The 22,035-nt window shown below is 42.5% G+C and overlaps 3 protein-coding genes and 1 non-coding gene across 6 annotated transcripts in view; 3 read left to right on the forward strand and 1 right to left on the reverse strand.

Moving 5' to 3' along the window:
* The first annotated feature begins 488 nt into the window (after positions 1–488).
* On the forward strand, positions 489–562 carry TRNAI-AAU (transfer RNA isoleucine (anticodon AAU)). Its single transcript has one exon. It is a non-coding gene; the product is annotated as a tRNA-Ile (tRNA).
* Positions 563–1,657: 1,095 nt separating this feature from the next.
* Positions 1,658–12,459, forward strand: ZNF839 (zinc finger protein 839). Of its 2 annotated transcripts, none has more exons than XM_036385066.1 (8): positions 1,658–2,236; positions 3,109–4,014; positions 5,766–6,017; positions 6,746–6,838; positions 7,186–7,338; positions 8,434–8,574; positions 9,227–9,365; positions 11,081–12,459. In XM_036385066.1, the coding sequence occupies exons 1-8, from the start codon at positions 1,694–1,696 to the stop codon at positions 12,070–12,072; spliced, it is 3,219 nt and encodes a 1,072-aa protein (XP_036240959.1). In that variant the 5' UTR covers positions 1,658–1,693; the 3' UTR covers positions 12,073–12,459. The 2 variants fall into 2 exon arrangements, with proteins under 2 accessions (XP_036240959.1, XP_036240960.1); XM_036385067.1 differs by having other exon boundaries at positions 3,112–4,014.
* Positions 2,887–21,404, reverse strand: CINP (cyclin dependent kinase 2 interacting protein). Of its 2 annotated transcripts, XR_004980395.1 has the most exons (6): positions 21,337–21,404; positions 19,940–20,108; positions 18,609–18,735; positions 16,938–17,067; positions 15,209–15,486; positions 2,887–3,507 (listed from the first exon to the last, which is right to left on the reverse strand). XR_004980395.1 is itself a non-coding variant. In XM_036385068.2 (5 exons), exons 1-5 carry the CDS (start codon positions 21,341–21,343, stop codon positions 15,284–15,286), a joined length of 636 nt encoding a protein of 211 aa, XP_036240961.1. In that variant the 5' UTR covers positions 21,344–21,404; the 3' UTR covers positions 15,152–15,283. The 2 variants fall into 2 exon arrangements, 1 of the variants encoding a protein (XP_036240961.1); XM_036385068.2 differs by lacking the exon at positions 2,887–3,507 and having other exon boundaries at positions 15,152–15,486.
* The window catches only part of TECPR2 (tectonin beta-propeller repeat containing 2), a 41,335-nt gene continuing 40,704 nt past the window's right edge, over positions 21,405–22,035 (forward strand). The window contains 1 exon segment of the mRNA XM_054515026.1: positions 21,405–21,502. The gene's annotated coding sequence lies outside the window, so the exon portion shown is untranslated.

Consider the following 22,035-nt stretch of genomic DNA (forward strand, 5'->3'; position numbering starts at 1 on the left):
TAACGTAGGCTTCAAAGGTGAGCAGAAAAGTTCTTTTCTATGCAGCAAATGTAGTAAAAATCAAAACACCAGGAAAAGGTGAATTTTTTATTCGTGCAAAACAAAATCTTAGTAGTGTGTTAAACAGAATAGTAGATGCTTTTAAAGAATGTTCAAATATTTTAATTAAAAGAAACTGGAATCATATCTTAGTAAACCTGAAGAAGTATTAGTCTATTGACTTAGAGGCGAAGTTGTCCCCGATCCCGCGTTATGGTTATTCCCTACCAGGCGCTGCATCTCTCTATAGGCAATGAAAAGTTGTCCAATTTGCTTTTGGTTTTTCTGAGGAGATAAGCGTGTGGTTCTATACGCGCGGGCCCGGCTCCGGCGCTCCTGGGGACGAGGAGATTCCTCGCCCAGTCCGTCGCCTTCACTACTTTGACTAAAAGGTGGAACATTGGCATAGGATTATCTTTATTTTTCCAGAGGCTGCCCGGTTGCCAAGTGGCCGGTTAGCTCAGTTGGTTAGAGCGTGGTGCTAATAACGCCAAGGTCGCGGGTTCGATCCCCGTACGGGCCACAGGAGTTTCCTTTTTCTTTCCCGTCTTTTTTTCGTCTCTTCGATTTGTCCCAGCGATTCCCACCCACCTCGCGCGGTTGTGCTGAGACGCGGCGTGATCTTTGCACAAGGGCACGGCCGGGGGGTGGGGGGGTGTGTCTGTCTGTCTGTCTGTCTGTGCGGGATCGAGCGCCGAGAGCGGCTGCAGCACGGACCGAGCTTCATCGCGCGCCTGCGGCTGATGGAGCCTGGCCGGCCCCAGCAGAGCTCGGGGTCGGCTACAGCGCGCTCGGGTGACCCCTTCGGGCTCTTTTCTGCCGTGTGGGTTGTCCTTCCCGCGTGACACCCGCTCCGCCGCCTGAAACGCCGCCCGGTGGGAGCGAGTGGCGGAGCGCACATTCACAGAACGGGTCACTTTGGAGGAGACCACAACTCCTCCAACCTCCCTGCTAAACAGACTTGTCCTACAGCACATGGCACAGGATTGCGTCCAGACCGTTCTGGGATGTCTCCAGTTGAGGGAGACTCCACAATCTCTGAGCAACCTGTTCAGTGCTCGGTAACCTGCACAGCTCAGTTCTTCCGCATGTTCAGGTGGAACTTTCTGTGCATCAGTTGTCTCGTATCCCAGAAGTCGGCACCTCCGAGAAGAGCGTGGATCCATTCATTCTCTTGGCACAAGCCCCTTTAGACACTTGTACACAGACACAAGGTCACCTCTGAGTCGTCTCTTCTCGAGACTGGGAAGGCGCGACCCCCTCATCCTTTTTTCATAAGACAGACGCACAGACGCTCCGGTCCCTCAGCTATCCCCCACTGCCCTCCACTGTACCCGCTCTAGGAGCTCCATGTCCCTCTTGTACTGAGACTCGGTACAGACTCAGCTCGAAGAGCGGGCAAACCCAACTCACGGTAACTCCGCCCGCGGGTCCCGCGTCCAGCCCCACCGGGGCCAGGAGCTCCGGGCGCACCTCCGCCGGTTTTAGCCCGCGCGAGCCGCCGTCGGCGCCGGGCGGCCCCGCCCCGGGGGGCGCGGCGGGCGCTGCCGGGGGCGCCATTGGCCCCGCCGCCGGTGCCCCGCGCATCGCCCGCGCTGCCGACACCGCCGGGGGCAGCCGCCGATGCGGCGCCCGCCCGCCCGCGCCTGCCAAGATGGCGGCTCCCGGGGCGGGGGGCGCCGGGGCGCTGCCGCCCCCTCCGCCCACTGAGGACGAGCCCCCCGGGACTCGCGGGGCACCCCCCGGCGCGGCGGCGGGTCGAGAGGAGGGCGGCGGCAGCGGCGCGGAGCTGCTGGCGGTGACGGAGGAGCTGGTGCAGAGCTTGGCCGCCCTGGAAGCCGACGGGGGGGCGGCGGCGAGCGGCACCGTGCTGTACCTGCGGACGGACGGGAGCGCGGCGGAGAGCGCGGGGCTGAGCGCCGGCGAGCAGCGGCGGCTACTGGAGCGGCTGCTGGAGAGCCCGGGGCCAACCCCGCCGCCCCGTCCCGCCGCCGCGCCGCTGGCCCCCGCGGAGCTCCGGCGCGTCATCGAGCAAGTGAGCAAGGCCCAGGAGCAGCTGAAGCCGGCGGCGGCCCCGCCGCAGCCCTGCCCCGCGGGCGGCATCATGCAGAACGCCGCCCGGCAGCTGCAGAGCGTGGCCCAGCAGGTCGCCCTGCAGCAGGGCAGGGCCGCGGCCGCCCGCCTCCTCCCGCAGAAGGTAACCCCGGGGCTGGGGGAGGGAGGCTGCAGCGCTCCGTTGGTGATGAAAGCCACGGCTCCGGCGGGTTTAATCCTTTCTAATAAATTTTTTTTTTTTTTCCCCCGTTCTCCTCAGTCACACTTCCCCTCGGGTGTAGACTCCACTTCCATAGCTCAAAGGCACAGCTTTCAATGTGGTTTGGGAAATTCCGTGTTTGAATGTAGCTAATAGCTGCTGTGGTCAGTATTTCGGTGTGACAACACGTGCAGCCAAGAACAGCTTAAAAGAGCTGTTTCCTAGTGGTTAAGTAGTGATGCGCAGGAAGTTACTGCATGCTTCTTGCAGGTGACAGTCCCTGGGCTTTCAACCCACCTTTGGGGTGTAGGTTGTGAAGTGATTGATTTGAACTGAAGCAGAAATTTGCATGAGGCAGAGAAACTGTGAGGGAGATGAACAGTAGTATCTGATTCTGTGAATCATCACCACAAAGTTTTTGTGAACACACATTATAGGATGTGCTGGACTGGATGTTTGGCCTGTGTCATGTAGCAGACTGTAGTTTTCCCGTGTGTGGGGTTTGCTGAAGGTTATGAATGTGCCTTGGTGATGGCATTGACTCTGCTACTCCAGACAGGGCTGCTAGCAGGAAACAAAGCTGTGACATGGCCTCAGAGCAAATTTAACATGCTTTACTTGAACTGCAGTCACAGCAGAAAATGTGCAGGAAAACCCATAGCTTGAAGGAAGGGAATCTGCTTTGATGCATTAAGATGGAAAGTTAATGATGTGCAGCGGTTTCTTCACGCTTTGCTTTAAGGGAATGTGTGTATTGTACTTATTTATTAATACTGTATTTGTGTAATTGCCACTCTTCCTTTTTTCCACAAAAGCAGCTGGAAGCCATTTGTGTCCAAGTTCAGCCAGGACAGATGAAGGAAACTGAAGGGCCAATGACATCATTGGCACCAATCCAGTCCAAAACTATAACGCTGAGTCAGCCAGTTGGTAGGAAATCTAGCATACCAGGAGCTGGCATTATTAATCCCCAGATAATTAGGATACAGCCTGTTTCAGGAACTGAGCAGCAGCAGCTACTCCTGCATAGTTCTTCTGAGTCTCCAGTTCAGTTGCTTATGCAGAGGCCTTTCCCATCTCACGGCTCAGTGTCTGGGGACAAGATTCCCCCATCCAAGATGGTGAATGGACAGAGGGCTTCTCGTGCCACAGCATCAGCTTCAAGGTCTCCAAAACCTACCGTGGCTGCAGCCAGTTCAGCAAGTACACCAAGCCTTGAAAAAAAGCAAAAGGATGACAAGTTAAAGAAATCCTTGAAGGTGAAAACTCGTTCTGGACGGATTTCACGCCCCCCAAAATACAAAGCTAAAGATTATAAATTCATTAAAATGGAGGATTTGGCTGATGGTCATCAGTCTGATTCTGATGACTACTCTGAGCTGAGTATAGAAGATGATGAAGAAGGAAAGGTGAAGGGAAAGGATGCATTATTCAGTTCTTCAAATTATAATCTGAAACCCAAAACGTTTAAATGTCAGACTTGTGAAAAATCTTACATAGGCAAAGGAGGATTAGCAAGACATTATAAACTTAACCCAGACCATGGACAGCTGGAGCCTTTACCTCAGAAAATACCTCTAAATAAGCCTAATGGAAGTTTATTTGTGGAAGAGGAAATGATGAGTCCAGCACATTTGGATTCAATTGCTGTCACTTTAAGTCATGAAAAAGCACTAGATACCAGTCTGGAAGAAACTGTTGATTCAAAGGCTGGAGAACAGGTAAAGTGTTGCTTAGAAAATCTGTCAATTCTGTGGAAAGTAGAATGGCAGTTCTATAGCTGCACAGTCTTGTACTGCTCAGAAATGTCCACTGATAGACTACATTAGGCAAATTTCCCATTGAAGTCCTTTAGAATTCAAATTGTCCCTTGCAGTGCTGCAGCAATAGTACTCTTGCACAGACACATAAAACTAAATGTTCACTGAGTGTTCGTTTCCTACTGTGTTTCTGACATACAGTTTTCACCTTGTCTGCATAAATGACATTCTTTGCATTTGGATAAGAACACTGTTGTTCAGTTACAGCCTTTAGCATGACAGCAACACATCATCTGCTCTCATTTTCTGTTGCTGAAATAATGTCATCACAGAAAAATCTCTTATTTGGAACATAGCAGTGAACTACAACTTTTCCTAGAGCAGGTTTTCAAAGTGAGGCTTTGAAGCCCTGCACACCAAACACTGGTGAAATTCCACCCTCTAGGGTAGAAGCTGCCTCAGCTGCAAATTTTTTCCTGTGATGTTCTAAGCTGGTCACTTCAAAGAAAAGTTTCTCTTTTAATATTGAAATGACTCTTAACATTTTGCTGCAAGAGCTGATGCAGCTGCTGGTTAGGAAAAAGTACTTGTTTAGATGTAGGGGTGTCACATTTATTACTTGTCTTTGTAATCGTGAATTTGTTCTCAGCAAAGTGGAAATGTACAGGAAACAAACCTTCCCTCATCCTCTACACTCAGTTATCATCTCTGGAAAAAAAGAATTGCAGAGTACTGAAGTCTGCTCTCTGAATTATTGTAGTTGTTTGATACAGACAGGAAGCCAATCAAGATCCCCATGCTCAACCCCTAATCCTGTGTCAAATTTAGAACTAATTTAGTAATTTAATCCCTGGATAGAACTGTCATAAATTTGCCATTTATAGAGCTTTCCTAATCAGTAGAATAGTAGGGAGTTACTGAATGCTGGGATGCAAATGTACAGATTATGCAAAGAAGCCTGATGTAACTCAGTACTATTATAAATTAATTTCTTGAAAGATGCTGGAACATTCTTAGAAATTCTAGCTTGGAAGGGGAAGATGCTTAAGTAAGAAGTCACTGCTGTGAACAGTTAAAAAGTTGTACACTGAAATTATCATTATAACTTAAACATATAAAAGGTACTTTGACTTTCTGTATGATCTTATAAGAGAAGCTGCTTCCTAGCTGTGTTCCTAGGGAAGACAGGATTTTGAAAAGTGGTAACTGGGCAGTACATTTTGGAATTTAATTACTGGGCTTGTCACTGTTCATGGTGTCAGAGTTTTTGCCTTTCTTATAAAGTCTTCATGCTTTGACATAGTTACAATGAAACCCAAATTATTCTTTGAGTATGTTTTACTGCTAATTAAGTTTTATTTCTACAACATCTTTATCTAAAGAGGATATATTTTACTTCAAAAATATTAAATGTATTTAACCCACTTAAACCACCTCTTTCATTATGTTTATTCAATATTTTTATTTTGTATGACATCTTGTGATTCAAAAATGCTAACTTTGCAAATAATGGCATATATGTGATGCAGAAGTAGCAGTCTTACTCATGTGTTGGATTTATTCCACAACTTTCTTTGCAAGTTATGCTTGTATCCAGCTATGCATTTTTTAAATATGCTATTTATTGTTTGCATAGATGCAAACTTAATTTTAAAACTGTCTTCCTCAAAACTGTTTAAAATGGTGAATAAACACTTTTCCTTTTAATTAAGGCATCAGAGTGTGAGGAAAGCAGACACCTGCTGGCAGAACAACCAAATGAAACCAGTTCAGGACGCCGGGGACCTGTAACCCCAAAAGGACCTGGAAGACCCAGACGACCAAAGAGACGTGGTAGACCCAGGATGGGTGGAAGATCCAGGTGTTCTGGAAGGCTTAGCAGACCTGGTCAGTCCCCTTCAAAGTCACTTAGTAGTGTGTCAGCAGAACACAATGTATTCAGAAGAAAAGCTAGGTTAAAAGAGGTATGGTTCTCTTCTGCAATTACTTTGCAAGTGTTTAAGTATTTTTACCCCACCCCAATTTCCCCCCTCCCTTTTTTAATTAATCACTTATTTTCAATGAATCTTTTTTATTTTTTTTTTAATATATCCTCATGTATGGACAAGATGAAAGCCTTAGATGGCTTCTAAGAAGAAAACATTGTCTTTTAAGGAAAAAATACTTCCTGCAGAATACTGGAAAAAGGGAAAATGGGAACTGGGTTTGGAAAGGGACTTCTGACATGTAGATATATTCTTGCTACCCTTTTTCTGGAGAAAGAAAGTTACTGCTAGTATCTCCTTCAACACAGTGAAAGAAATAATAATGAAAAGAACCCAAAAAAACCAAAACAAACCCACAAAGAAGGTCTTGGGGGAGGATAGAATGGGGGTTAAAATCCAAGTAACACAACATGTTCTTTGTTTTCTGTGTGTTATAGATCCTTTATGGCTACTAAAGCTACTGAAGTTGCTGTTCTTTCTATGAATTGGCAACATTTGTGGGACTGAGTTTAGTCTGTACATCAGTAGTAACTATTCTGAGGTTTTGTAACTTACTCCATTTTGGAGTTAGTTTACATCTGTTCTTAAAGCTGCCTAAACATACAGCATATCTTTCAAAAAAAAGTAGTGATATTTTATGTTCTGAAAATGGGGTGCATAATGTGTGGGCTGCTTTTTCCTCATAATCTCATTCTGGCTTTTGACAGCTAATACAACAATGTGATAATGAAGATTTAATGGAGCTGGCTCTCCCACGTCTTACAAAGCTTGTTACAGTGTATGAATTCCTCTTGATGAAGGTGAGTTTTTATGTAGAAATATTAAATTATTTTAGGAAAATGTCCATTAGTACACATAAAAAAGATTCCTTTAGAGACATAATTGAATTTCCTAAATTAATATCATGCAGTATGTAGATGTTCCACACATCACTTCAGTCTTACACAGGCAAAACTCTGGTAAGTCTCAACTCAAAGCTTTGCTTTTTGCTGCCTGGTTCAGTGGCATTTTGAATATTCCATAGTCTTTTGACTTGAATCTTTCTATTTTAGAATGTTGAACAGAACACAATTGACAGATCTTAATATTTTTTTAAAGTATAGGAGAGGGAGAAACAAGCCCTTTTTTATTCCCCTCTTATTTCTAGGTGGAAAAAGGACATCCAGCCAAAGCTTACTTTCCAGATGTGTATAGGGAGTTTGAAGATTTGCATAACATGGTAAAGAAAATGGCTTATGATCACCTCACTAATTCTGATTCTCTGAATTGCCAACAGCCTGTTGAAATAAAAGATGCTAAGGTAATAAAGCACTCTGTTTGGAACTTGTTTTATTTTAGATGTCTTGCATTTTTAATTTTCTCTGATAATTAATTTTCTTGTGCAGGTAAATTTATTTCAAAACAGGAAGATTTTTAATTAGCAAAAATAGGCATTATTGTGAAAAGTCCAACAACTTATCAAGAAGAAAAAGAAATCATAATAAAACTTCAATTCTAGTTTATGTCAGTGGATACAACTAGAAAGATAAAAAACATTTCTAGCAGTGCTGATGCCTGCATTGCATTTCTAGAGTAGTATGAAGCTGCATGTTACTGCAAGGTTTATTTAGCATTAACCACTAATCAAAGTACATCCTGATGTTTGATCAGGAAGGAGGGGAGGGTCTATATGCAAAATGAGTGATCTTGATTTAAAGAGGTAAATAATTTCATTTTAAAATGAGGGCAAACTGAATGCATCTATGCAGTTTACAGTCACATTAACAAACATGAAAGGTAGTGACTACATTAATAAAATTGCAAACTATTATTTCAGTGATTCCAGATTGATTGTTTATGGAGCTCTATCTGAAAAGACAGATGAAACCTCTTTCTTGCTTCTGTGTTCATGTGCATTCTTAGTATAGAATGATGCTCTTTAAAAAAGAACAAGACCAAACCAAACCCCAAAACAACCTAGCCTTGAGAATCTGGACAGTAGCACACCTATGTAAGGTTGAAGCACAGGAATGGAATGTGAGGAGGGGGGAAAATCCTTAACTACACAGAGATACTCTAAACAGAAGACTTGAATGTTTTTAATATGGTGGAGAGTCTCAATAATCTTTATTAAACACTGCTCTGAGTAACTGTCCCTGGATTCTATATATAACCATAATTCTTTCAAGTTTGCCTGTTAACAATCACCTTCAGATGAAGGTCATGTTCATGTGTCACTGTGAAGGCTGGTAGAAAACATGGGAGTCTAAGTACTTGCATTGAGCTGAGGTGATTGTCAGGCTAGACAAGATGTAGTTCTAGTTCAGTTTTAAGAAAATGAATCTGTATTTCAGCATGTATGTATTCAGATCTGAGAGGCTAACTTTTACTTTTTTCCTTATATCTGTTTCTGAAGGTTGCTGAATCTCTAGGAATCACAGAAATACTCAGTGGAGAACAGAAGATGCAAGGTGCAGACCCTTATTCACAATGTGTCATTAAAATGGTCAGTGAGCAAGTGCCTGTGGAGGTACTGGGACAAAAACGGTTAGCTGAGGTATGGAACACCTTTGTGAAAATTAACAGTGAAACTAAGACCAATTAAAACTTTTAAAAATACATAATTATTCCTTACAAAATCATGCTGGTATTATCTGAGTCATGTTAAAGTAAGGCTTTTGTGGTGTTCAGAAATACTGAAAATACTCTCTGCTGTGGTATCATAGCAGGGTATATGAACTAGCACACTAAGTATGGGCTTTGGGAGGACACTTGGTAGCATTCAGGACAGAGTATCAAAGACTTACAGGTATTTGATACAGGGACAAAAGAACTTAATTGAGGTGCTGGTAACTGGGGGCTCCACAGATTCCAGCCTGTGTTAGAGGAAATGGCCTAACCTACAGCAGGTTCAGACACTGGAGAAGTGATTGCTGTGCTAATTGGATAGAGGGGCATGAAAACAGCTTATTTCTTTCTGACAAGTCAGTTGATGAGCTTCAGTCTGTTTGTGCCGTAGCAGAGAGCTGTGTTTTGTCCCTTTGGAGTTTTGGTCAAGTGTTAGGGCTGTGTTTAAATCCTTAGGAAGACCTTTAGTGTAAATCCTGTTTTCAGGGATCATCAGTTCACTGCCATGATGTTCCCACAGTTATCTATTCCAGTATTGTCAACTGTTACAGGCTGCAGTTAATCATCTCTTGTATTGACAGAGCTCAGGGGAAGAACTGTTGCCACCAGCCAAAAGGACCAAGTTAGAAGATGTAATAGAAAATGTGAACAACGCTTATGCCAGTCGAGATGAAGTGAAAGAAAGGAGTGGGAATTTGTGTGCACTGTTTGAAAAAGATGGTAACTTCTTCAGATTTTTCCAGTTCTGTTCATGGAGGAGCTGAACAAATCTTTGTTCTTCAAGCTACTGTGGTTTTTGTCTCCAGTTTCATCTCTTAAATTGCTTCCCAGGTCCTTCAAAAGCAGCTGTTTAACTGGAAAAGGCCTCATGAGGAGGGAGAAGTTACAGATGATGCAGGCAGCAGTAGCTCAGTGCTGGATGCATGATAATCAGTGATTGATACTACTTATGAGTATAGTAATGTCCTCTGCTGTGTGCTTCCTGTCTGTCCTGTCCCTCTGAGTGCACAACCTTTGTGTCAGCTGTGGGAGAGCAGAGGAAGGACAGTGCACATCCTTCCTCTGGCCCCAGCCAGCTACAACAGCAGAATTACCAGAGCTTTGTGGAACTTGGGGAAAGGGAGAGCTGGTGTAGGCTGTCCTGTATCAATTATTGGAATACATCTTGTATTGGAATTGAGGCACCATTAGGCACCACAGTCTTCAGGTGGTTGACTTTCTTTTTATTCCTTCTTCATGTTCCATCCTGCTGCCCTTCATATTAGCAGAGTAACAGTGAAAGGAAAGTAAATCTCTAGTAAGATGTGTCTATCAGTACCATCCACTTTGTAAATACCTTGTTTTGGTGTTGCTCTAAGTGCCTTTGCTTTTGCCCTTTGTATGCTTTTTAGTCAATGGTTATTTTTGTTTCCCTCCATTACATTTTCTTTCTCTGAAAGGCTCTCTGCATGACCATGCTTACTTCTTGCTGCACTGATTTTCTTCTGGGCTAGGAGTTTTTAAAATTACATTTTGCTTGCACCTGCTAGTAGGGTGTTTGCTAGTCTACAGTGCAAAATGTTAAAAATAGTCCTCTCTGCAGTGTTAGTCCCTTTTTTGTGCAGTGGTATCTTTCATAACAAAAAAAATCCAAAACCAGACCAACTTACTTGTTCATTTTGAGCTTTAATAATTAAAACTGACAGCTCATACTACTGCAGCTTAGTAGTTATTGTCCAACTACTTTCAGGGCTTGGGACCCTGGTCAGGTCCAGGTCAAGTAACTGGTAGAACACTGCATTTCTTGTGGTTTTTACCTTTTCTGGCACAGGACAAAAGTGCTGCTGGGGCTCTTAGCACAGCTAATTAATATGTAGCAACCTGATGACATGTCTGAGTTCAGGATGAAGAATAGAAATTTAAACAGAAGTTTAAATGCTTCTATCAACTTACTAAAAGTGATGAGGGTGAGCAGCTGACAAGTTTGTGCCTGGTAAAGTCTTTATCTTCTAATATTACTGGCTGCATGACAGATGGAAGAAAATTGAGTTTGCCTTTCAGCCCAGGTTGTTTTCAGGATGAACAGAAAAATGCTGCCTCTAAATGTAAGGTCTCTAATACTCTCTAAGTATTTCTATGTTAATATAGAAATACTTGATAAATTATCACTATTCAAAAATAAGGAATTTTTATTATTATTTATATTTATTTTTATATATTTTTAATATCTATATAGTTATATTTATAATTTTATAGTTGTGTATTTATATTTTATAATGACTTTCTCATTGGGAAGTTCTATGAAACTCCTGTAAGGTGCTTCAGGTTTGCTAATTTGGGGGAAGCAAAGTAGGGAAGTAGTCTAGCTTTTCCTCCAAAACTATTGCTGAAATATAGGTTTTTTGGCATGCAGTATTAGATTGCCCAACAAAATTAAACTTCTTCCCCCTTTTCAGGTTTTAATCCATTAAATGGAGAAATCCTGCTTTCAGAAGACAGGCATATCACCTGCTGTACAACTGGAAGTACGTTACAGACAGCAGAGGAACATAACTCACTTGCTGATTCAGGAGTTGGAATCGATGGTGAAAATTCAGGTACCTTCTCCCAAAGTGTGGAAATGAGGATGGAGTATCCCCAGCCTGCAGGGATACAGGGAGCAGGTGTGGCAGGTGAAGGATCTCTGCTGCACCCCGGAGCGGTGCTGCCCGTGGGAGCAGGTGGCTCGGCCGGGCCGGTCCAGGCGCGCTTTGTGAGCGGGAGCGCGGCGCGGGCACCGGCAGCTCCTGAGCTCCACAGCTCCCTGATGGAGCAGGCAGGGGCCAGGCAGAGCACTGCCCTAACAACGACTGCAGAAAATGGTCACAGTCCAAAATATCATCAGCTGCAAGAAGAAATCCCGAATTTTGCAATTAAAGAACGTTCTGAGCAACTCCATAATGCTGATGTGACTGATGAGATGCAGGAACTTGAGAAGGTGTTTTCAACAAACGTTGTGCCAATAAACTACCCCCAGAGTGCTCAGGCTGAGTCACACCAGAACCCTGGCCAGGGAGCTTCCCTGTCTGCTCATGGGAACCAGGAAAACACTTTCAAACACCAGAGTGAATATTCTTGCGAGACAGAGGAAGCACACGAGATGGCAAATACAGTTACTGTAGGTGAAACTGTAGCTTTTGAGATTTCTGATGAGAGCCATGATTTTTTGTCTCAGGGACACGAACAGATTTTTATTCAGACTTCAGATGGGCTTATCTTGTCTCATCCAGACACTGCTGTTTTGTCTCAGGCAGAAGGCATCGTCATTGTGACTGATTCCAACGGTACTACAATGCACATTCGCACACCCCAAGGGATACCTTTGGAAACGGTGGAAGCACTACTGGCAATGGAAGCAGGTGGCCAAAGTGAAGATATTTTGCTCTCACAAAATGAATTGGAGCCATAAATTAAAAAACCCTATAAGCTTTCTTCTGGAAAAGACTGATTATAAAATGTATATTTTTCTAATGTGAATACTGAGATAATTGAAATTTAACTTATTTGTAAACTGTTTCTATGCCCTGTACTTTTTATAACTTATGTTTATATAAATTTAGCAGCATTGCAACCAAAAATTCTAGAATTAACATTGTTCTATTTGCTTTATATGTTGGGGATGAGTGGAAAGTGGAAATCTTGTCAACCCTAAAACTTGCACTGTTCCCTTTTGTTACGTAATTCCTTTTCTCTCTAGCCATCTCAAAATGCAGTAAGTTGTACTGCTGTGCAGCAGTGATGTGCTGTGTACTGGCAAGCTGTATATGGGTAAAATAAAAGCTATATTAAAAATGTGCATTTTCTGTGCCACTGAGATTACAAAGCACTGTTATTGTGCTTTTTAAAAGCTACCTTGAATATTCATTAGCATCTAGACTTGATGCACATAAATCTGCCAGGAAAAATGAGCAGGTTTAAGTATAATCCACAAACTTGTGCATTCTGGGAACAATGTGACAGCCTAGCTGATCCTTACTGAAATAAGCATTCACTGAGTTGAGACAAAAATAGCCTCAAACAAGATCTGATTTGTACTGAGCAGTTGGAAATGTGTTTAAGTTGCTTGTCTAATGTACAGCCACACCTCTAAAATATGCTGTTAGGTAAACATAAATGGGAAGGTGCATAAGTAGTGATCTAATTTTCCTTAATGAGGTACCAAATCTTTTTTTGCTTTAGTCTGTCATGGCCTATTTTTGTTAGAGTGCTATTACACTTTTTTTCCCCTTTCAGATGATGCATCCTTTATGAGTTTTACACTTGAACCTTTGCAGTAACTCCATGCTACCTTGTACTGTTTAATCATAATACAAAGGGACTGTTGCTCTAGGCAGGGAGAAAACTTGCCCAATTACTTGAATTTTTGTCATACTTTCAATATGATCCTTGGATCAGATTATATTTTTGTGGAGACCTCCTACCAGCATCTTGTCCAGGGCACTGTCTTTTCTTTCAAAAAGTTTAGCAGGTGAAAAAGAACAGCATTAAATGAACAGACATTACTGAAAAGTGGTAACATATCCTTAAAATGTCTATGCCACCTCATTGCTGAATAGATACAACTACTGGGACAATCAGACAAATCTGCCAAGGACAGGAGAGTTGTTCTTAAATTGAGTATGAGCACTGATTTTTTTTTTTCATGGTATTGTTACCATGAAGAAAAACACTCAAATTGAATCTAAACAGAAGACAATTTACAGATTAAATAAACTGCTCTACTATGTCCCTTTAAGCATAGTTGGGTTAGGCTTTTTTGTTTGGTGGTTTGGTTTTTTTTTTTGTGGTTGCATAAGTAGAAGATGAATTTGATTATGCAAAACGTTGCCTTTTATGAGTAGTTGTTGAAGGTACTGTACATTAATGAGTTATTAATGAGTTACTATTTGTTTTGGGGTTTTCCCCCTCTTTTTTTAGGAGGTGGTAATTGCCAGAGGATACAGACCTACCTTGTAAGTGAAGGTAGCATACAAAGCAAAGTTCTGCTGGTGTTTCAAAGTCTTTCATTGCAGTGAGCAATTCCTTATGATATTCTTTTGTGCTGACTGTCCAATAATTATATTTGAGAGCTACAAATATAACAATCAACTACTTAGAGCTAGAATGACAAAACATCTCTGCAATGATTTTGCAGTAATCTTCCAATGCCCAGCAACAGTCAATAGGCAAGAGGGCCTGTGAATATGAAAACCCCTGCCTGAATTGCTTTTTTCCTCTTAAGAAATGAGAACAAACCACAATTTCCACCTGTGGAGAAAATGAAAACTTGCTTCAATTTTGCCTTCCCTATCAATTTGCACATGCTGGGAAATATAATACACCTACTCTCATCTTAAAAGAACAGTTCTATATGTGAATCAATCTTTTCTCCTTGAAAAATATTTCTGAAGTACTGAGATGTTTCCATAGTGACACAGGTCTGGCCCAACTCAGATGAATTAAGGTGGCTGTTAAACTAAGTGGAACACTTCCACTAAAAAAATAACAAAACCCAACAAAGCTATTCCTAACTTTATTCTCCTTGAGCTACAGCAGAATTTCTTTTTAGATGCTGGAATTGTGGGTTAAGAATAGAACTCTTATTAGCTGCCAGAAACAACCTCATTGTTAACAGAACAACTTTTCAAGAAAACTTTTTAATTCATGCCTGTCTGTCCTGCAGGAAACTGATGAATTTCCCTTACTAACCCCAGAGTTTCAGCTTGGGGCTAATGAGGAAAGTGACCTTGCTTTTCCTATCAGTACAGAGGGACAGACACACCTTCAAACCAAAACCACTTGACATCAGTATCAGTAACCCGAGGAAAAACTCACTGAGCCCTATGACAGGGATACAGCCTTGACTAAAGCAGGTTTTGTTTTATTCACAGATGCTTTCATGAAACATATCTTACCATCTTACCAAAAAAAAAAAAAAAAGTTAATTAAAAGGGACAAGACCTTATTATATTATGACTCTAGAATGCTGAGTTGTACTAAACCTTCCCTGGGTGCTGGTTCAGGTTTGATGACTCTTCGGGGTGATGTACCCAACAACACCAGAATCAAAACCAAACCAGAATTTACACTATTGTCTGCAGCAGCATTTCAAAATCACATACCAAACTATGTAGATCCTTTTGGATTCTTTTTGTGCTTTCCTCCACTTATAAATCAAGTACAAAAACATTTGCCCTGTTAATTCTTGCAAAAAAAAAAAAAAAAAACCAACCAAAAAACAAAACCATGGAAGATCAAGAAGTGCTGAATTTCTGTGGCAAAAGGGACCACGTGGGTATTTTAGGCTGTCCAGACTTGGGAGGAAGTAACATCTTTTGCTGTAGATTCTAAATGCATTGAATCCCCCAGACTACTAAGCAGTGCTTACCTCTTTCTGACTATAGAGGACTTAACCTCCAATTGTAACCTCTGTGTTGCCCTTAAAATAGATAAAAACAACCAAAACTAGCTTGTCCCACGCAGAAAAAGGAGTACCAGCTGAGACAAAGTAAGGAATATGAATAGAGAAAAATATTTTTAATAAGTTTTACAAAAAATCAACTTACTTGGTAAGCCTTGCAATATGTCAGTTCAGTTTCATATTAGCATCACCAGAAGGCAGCCATGTAACCTCTGGAATTCTAGCACTGCCTGTGTCCTGTTTCCAGCAGCATGGCTTCAAGCAGCAGCATGCTGCTGTTCTCAATGTAAGGCTGGTACAGCCACGAGGATAAATACACCATCATCAGATCCTGGTCAGCAGAATGAGCAATGTCTTGTACAATTGTTTGCTTGAGTTGTAGTTCCTTCTTGTACATTTCAGACAGCTTCAGACAAACCTCATCTGAAATGGATTGAAAAACCAAGCACATTAACCAGAACATTTCAGCAATTCTCTAAAAGGTAAATTGTACTTGTAATACATGGATCATAAAAAAACCCTACCTTACATAAGTTATTCCCCAATTGTAGCTATCTTTTTTTTACAGCATTAATGATATTTTTTACATTAGAATATAAAATGCTAAACAATTTCCTCAGCTCTGGGATATATTTTACACACTTCTGATTTTGACATGAGTCCACATTTAATTATAGAATAAGCAGTGGTATTAGTTCTCAGGACTCACTGTAAAATAATCAGTTTATTCCTCAAATAACTGAAATTTGGTTTTAAAATTTGGTAACGGTATCCTGCAATACAAGCTTCACATTTTAGAGTTGTTCTTGATGTTACCTAATCTTAAGGATGCCCTCACATGCTGTGAAGCACTTATGATCACCAATAAGTAATACCAGTAGTGAAAAGGAACAATAAAAAAAAACCCAACAGACCAAAACCAAAGCGTTTATTGTAAAAACTGTTACTAATTATGTTAGTAAAACTGGTAGGGAGGTTAAAATGCATCAGTAATCTTTCATTGTTTGAATTCCTAAAAAATAACCACACAAAGTATTTTTAAAGAGAGACTGAGCTTGTGCTTCAAACTTAGCCTGAACTATCACTGCCTTCAGAAGGATTTAGTCTTTCATGGGGTAGACAGCATCACTAAATGATTCAGTCACAATGGGTGTTTTGACAGCAGTTGTCTTTGTCATTCTTATTCTTTGAGGCTGGCAGAAACTAATACATTAAGATTCCTGCTAAACTGTGGTAGTGAATTAAGAGGCAGAGCTTCACAGAGTTATGATTTTCACAAAGAAGGCAGTTGGTTTGCATGCAATCAGGCTTCTCTTGAATTCAGACAGTTTTAAAACTGGGGTAATACCAGTTGGGAGGCAGTACCTTTTGCCATCAAGTGAGCGCTAAAAGAATTAATATTAACAGTTGAGTGTAACATTTCTTTACTTGTCTTGATTGACACTGAGATCAGAGGTATTTTTCTTTGGCTGCTTGAGAATTAACTGAGGTATAGCTTGCTTTTGCATTCAAGGATTTAATTTCAATGTCAAGAAACAAGTCGAGTAGTTAAGCCTGCAGCTTAACACCAGCAAGTTGCAAATTCATCTCTGCCTGCAGAGGATGTGGCTGTTGCAGCTTGGACACTGTAAACTGCTGACAAATTCAGCTCTATGCTGTAATTGTTGCATGTCAGACAATGCTTGGCAGTCATCAGCAGTAACCCTAAACCAAGTGATGCATTCACATGTTTATTGATTAGTCAATTGTAAAGGAGACAGCACTCTCTCCCTCTCAGGCAAGACATCCAGATAAGAGGGCTTATTTTTCAGTCATAAATTGGATGACACTGCTGACACAATGTAATTAGCTAAGATAATCAATATTTTACTTACAGAAGTATGATGTGGGCCATGTATGAAAGAAGGGAGCCTTGCAATTCCCAGCTCCATGGTGGAACGTTTCCAAGTCACAGATTGCTTTAGTAGTTGAAGTAAGCTTTTCCATTTTCAGTTGTATTTTTGTCTGAAAATGATGAACATGGAACGTTAATGAATATCTCAGGAATATTAGGCTACCATAATCTTAAGCATCTTTTGAAAACACACTATTTATTAAAGCTATTTAATATTGACATTTCTAACTCCCATTTTTTTAACTCCAGACAGGAATCAAAACTGTAATCTATATAAAGACTACTTAATATGAGATACCCAGAAATTTTGAACACAGCAGATATGACTCTGTTTTGGACATTCTTCTGTTTCCCACATGTAGAAATATACTAAAGCCCTCTCATTTTTTCACCTCAGCAACACAGAGGCTACCTGTAGGAGGCTAATTTAGCACTGGGGAAAAACATCACACCAGTACAGCACAAGCCCTATCAAGATCTTTTTGTACATTACCATATCAAGATGACTTTAATTTCAAAAGATCAGCAGCAGGTGAGAAAAGCAGCTCAAGCTACTACTGACAATATATCTAGGGATATCTAACAGTTTGCTTCAAAAAATAGGCCATTCCATCCACTTCCTTCAAGTTCATCTGACTTTGTGCATTTGGGTATGAATATTTACACCAAAATGAAGCTTGCAGGCAGTATCCTTACATCAGGCAGCTAAAACACAGATACATCTATTAACGTTAAGCTCATATAAACTCCTAAAGAATAAAAAATAAATTAGGTCATGGTAACTATGTTTAGTATCCAATCTAACACTGACTGCTTAGACTCCTGTTCCTCAGGAAGAGTAAAAACTTTATCAATGCATTTGTAGTCTGAATACAAGAGTGCATCAAGGAAAAAAAAATCCCCATTTTCACCACAGAAAAAAATCTGAGGGAAATCTAGCCAGTTTCTGGTTTTTCTAAATACTGGAGGTCTGTATTCTGTCTATGAAAAAAAAAGCAAAAACCTACCATTCTTTTAATGGGCCTCCACTTTGGCAAAAGGCTATAAAAGTTATTTTTAATAAGAATTTTAAATTACGGTATCTGGCAGAAAAAAAATTGTTTGCTTCCTGTCAAACTGACAGGTGACATTAATTCCTAGCAAGGTATCCAGAAAAAATGTTGGGTTATATAATTATCTTACTCCACTCTCCAGAGAAGGAGATCTGCACAGCAAATACAGGTAAGAAGGCTGAAAGTATGACTGCATTATGTGTGATCAAAGACAGCTGCAAGGATATGATGGCAGGTGGAGCACTGCTTTATGCTTTGCTGTTTCTTTTGTTCTAAACAGAGGGAATATCCAGGATGAGAAACAGAAACCGGATGCAGCTTTGGAATGCGTTCTTGGTACGATTTGTTTCCACATCACTTTTCACAAAGGAGGGAGTAGAACTATAAGCTGACAGAAGATGTAAAACCAACTTTGAAATTTACCAATCAATCAAATAAATGGTGCACTCTGGATTTATAGTTATTTAGATTTTAAGCCAAAGAACTATGAATGAAAATCCCAATTTTCTGCCTACAATAAATACTTCAGGACATTTTCTTGTTACTTGAGCACACTTGGAATTGATTCATATTGACTAAGTCTAAAAAATTAGCATTACCATTTGCTTTAAGGTCTCAAGTAATTCTGCACAGCAATTGTCCAGCTCTTCATTATATTTTGGGGTTGGCTTTTCAGGTTCTGTGGCATTGTTATCACACGCTATCTCCAGTTTGTTGTCCTGAAATCTAAAATAGAAACATGAGGCAGCATAAACAACTACACATAGGTTTACTTGAGCAGTGCAGATTTAAAATCCTTGTGGTCTGATCCTACAAAATCTCTCACTCACAGGCTGCTCATGAGAATTCCTACATAAAAATAGCAAAAAACATAGCTGGCCATGTGGGCAAATGGGGCTTGTACCACAATCTTCAGAGAAGAACAGAACTACTCTACCTTAGAACACGTGCTTGAAAAAACATTTGCAGGTGTTAAGATAACACTTTTTCCCTCTTTACCTTGCCCCTGTGCTGAGGTTGTCCTCTCATCACCAACAAGGTATGCCCAGGTTTCAGCTGCTCCACAGGACAATCTGGAGCCTCACCACAAACTCACCTTTGTGCAACTTTAAGCCAAGACATTTATCTGTGACCCCAGAGCAGCCAGTGTGCAGACACCTGCCCTGTCTGGCAGACTCACACCAGCTGTAAACTTAGACTGGAGAGAGAGAGCTGCTAAAGAGCAAAAGCAACATCTGGCACCATTACAGCAAATATTCCTCAGCTTGTACCTGTCAGAACCCTGTCAGGAATCTGGAGAGGAATCAGCTTGTACCTTCAGCTGTCAGGAATCTGGAGAAGCTGCTCACAGCCCTGTTAGTTAAGGTTTTCCATTAAAGCATGAAAATAAAAGCTCTACCAAAGTGGTTGTTTTTTCAGTTTTTCTGTGTTTTTTTTTTTTTTTATGGTGGATGTGGTGTGGTATTTTTGTTGATTCCTTGTTCGTTTTAAGTTGTCACCACTAAAACTTTTTATCTGTACAAATCACTAGTCTTCCTTAAAATCTTCTGAACTTTTGACTTGAGGTTTTTTACGCCTCACTGTAAAACATGCAAGAGAATAAGGGAACTCACATGGGCTGATATTTATAAAATTAGATTTTAACTTGGTACATTATGTAAGTATTAAAAATATGTTACATTTGACTATGTAAAATAAACATTTCCCATTTCTCGCAAATATCATTACTATATGAGACATTATTTGAATGTAAATAATTTATGTAACCAAAAAAAAATGCAACTGCAGAGTTTGATCTAAGACCTAGCTTATTCACTCTGACATGTTCTTTCCCATCCCCCAAAAGAACTTTCTAGTGAAGAAAGCAGATTAATCTCTCAATAAAAGCAATCTTTATGCTATCTTTATTCGTGTGTATTAGCATACTTACTGCTCACTGATCCTCATGTTGACTATTTTGTTTGCTGTAGTAAATCCATTATCATTCAGTCTCTCCCATTTCATCATTAAATTATGCCAGTCTGCTGCATTATCTTTAATTTTTCTTGCACTGACAGATAAAACAGGCCTTCTTGGAGTACTATCAGGAGGACTTTTAGCTGTATGAGAAAATAAAGAAATTGAAGTCATTTAAAGCATACAGAAACAAATCAGTGTCCAGCAGCTATTTATGTGAGGGATCTCCTTGCTTTACTGGTAAATATTGATTAAAGTAAAATGGAATTTACATTAACTGTCCTTGGTCGTGAAATCTAATTCCCCATCTCTTGCTATTTACAAGAAAACCATGTTATTAAACAAGTGGAAGCACACTCTGAGCTGCGCAGTTGCAGCACAGACAGCAGTGGCTTTGTAGTGCTGGCAGATCTAGCAATCTTCTGACATCAAATGACAGTCAGATGCTAATGCAGTGCACGACAGAGAGAAATCATGGCAGCAATGGCATGTGTGCAGTGCTCATACCACGAATGTCAGAATTAATTCACAGCAACATGTGAGCTGCAAGAGTTTGGGGAAAGGCTGAGTCCTGCTGAAGGTGGTGGGTGCTTTGCTGCCGAGCACAAAGCCCTCGTTTCATGGTGTCTCCATGCAAGAACCCTCTGCTCCTCCTCTGATCACACAAAGCAGCCCCGCCTTTGCACCTCAGGTCCGGCCCTGGAAGCCAGGGCTCAAAGCCAAGCCAAATGCCCTGCCTGAACGTTTGCTGGCTTCAACTTTTATCCACAGAGATGCCTGAAAAGAGTTCATCACATCGAAAGATATAAAGTCCACACAAAATCATAGAATGGGTCAGGTTGGGAGTGGCCCCAATGGGTGAGCTGGTCCAACCCCCCTGCTCAAGCGGGGCCATCCACCCCAGAGCACATGGCACAGGATTGCGTCCAGACGGTTCTGCAGGGACATCCGGATATCTCCAGGTAAGGAGACTCCACAACCTCCCTGGCTCATCTGTTCCAGGGCTCGGTCACTGCACTGTGAAGTTGTCCCTCATGTTCATCATTCCTGTGCATCAGTTTCTGCCCATTGCCTCTTGTCTGGCTGGTTGGCACCACTGAGAAGAGCCCGGCTCAATTCTCTTGACCCCCACCCTTAAGAGATTTATACAGAGACGTGGTAAAACACATGGGGGCCCCCCATTGCAGACGAGCGAGGTGCTGGACACGGTGCACAGCGAGGTGTGACAGCAGCAGCCCGGCGGGCTGGCAGAGCACCACAGGCGCTTTAAGCCTCGTTAGTTTGCTGAGAAATCCCGGGACCCCCCCTCTGGCCGCCCCCTGCTACTCCCGCGTTCCTTCGCTCGCTCCCTGCGGCTCCCCCCGCACTCACCCGCCATGGCGACCCCGCCGCCCGCGGAAGTTTCCTCACGTCCGGCCCCGCCCAGCCCGGCCCCCGAGCGGCGCAGGCACCGGGGCCGCCGCCGCTCCGCCGCCTCGGGGCTCGGCGCCGCCGCTCCCTACCGCCCTCCCTGAGCCGCAGCCCGCGCCCCGGAGCGGTGAGTGCAGCCGCGTCCCCGCGGAGCCGAGGGGGACCCCTCAGGGCCGGCCCGGTCCCGCTCCCCTCCCCGGGCGCCGCCAGCGGGGCCTGCCGCCTCCGGGCGCCTGTTGCGGGCGGCGCTCCCGGGCAGCGCTCGGTGAGGGGGCTCGGGGCGGTGCTTGGCGGCTGCGTTACCCGGAGGGGCTGCGTCGCCCGGAGGGGCTGCGTTACCCGGGTGGGCTGCGTCGCCCTCCCCTTGCCTGGGCTGTGTGTCTGGGCGGTAAATCCGGCATAAGCCGAGGTAAAGCCGGCGGGAAGGCGCGGCAGCCCCGTGGGTGTCCGGCCGGGAGCCACGGGCTCTGTCCTCCTCTGGCCGGGCTGCAGCCGCACAGGTGCGAGAAGGCACCTGGTGGGAAGGAGAAGTTTGAAACATCTGACTGTGTTTCGATAGAATATGCTCAAGATATCCATTTGAGGGGGGTTAAGACAAGCGGGAATGGCTTCACAGTAAAAGAAGAGCAGATTTGTTAGATACTAGGAATAAATTCTTCA

This window comes from Molothrus ater, chromosome 6 (assembly GCF_012460135.2).
Source record: "Molothrus ater isolate BHLD 08-10-18 breed brown headed cowbird chromosome 6, BPBGC_Mater_1.1, whole genome shotgun sequence".
NCBI lineage: Eukaryota > Metazoa > Chordata > Aves > Passeriformes > Icteridae > Molothrus > Molothrus ater.

What these genes read in the sequence shown, in the direction of transcription:
- ZNF839 (XM_036385066.1), top strand. Translation starts at nt 1,694, where the DNA reads ATGGCGGCTCCCGGGGCGGGGGGCGCCGGGGCGCTGCCGCCCCCTCCG. An exon ending in CCCGCCTCCTCCCGCAGAAG is followed by an intron (nt 2,237 to 3,108) that starts GTAACCCCGGGG and finishes TTTCCACAAAAG; the next exon opens with CAGCTGGAAGCCATTTGTGT. An exon ending in GAAAAGCTAGGTTAAAAGAG is followed by an intron (nt 6,018 to 6,745) that starts GTATGGTTCTCT and finishes GGCTTTTGACAG; the next exon opens with CTAATACAACAATGTGATAA.
- CINP (XM_036385068.2), bottom strand. An exon ending in AACATGAGGATCAGTGAGCA is followed by an intron (nt 18,736 to 19,939) that starts GTAAGTATGCTA and finishes TTTCTATTTTAG; the next exon opens with ATTTCAGGACAACAAACTGG. An exon ending in TTGAGACCTTAAAGCAAATG is followed by an intron (nt 17,068 to 18,608) that starts GTAATGCTAATT and finishes CATCATTTTCAG; the next exon opens with ACAAAAATACAACTGAAAAT.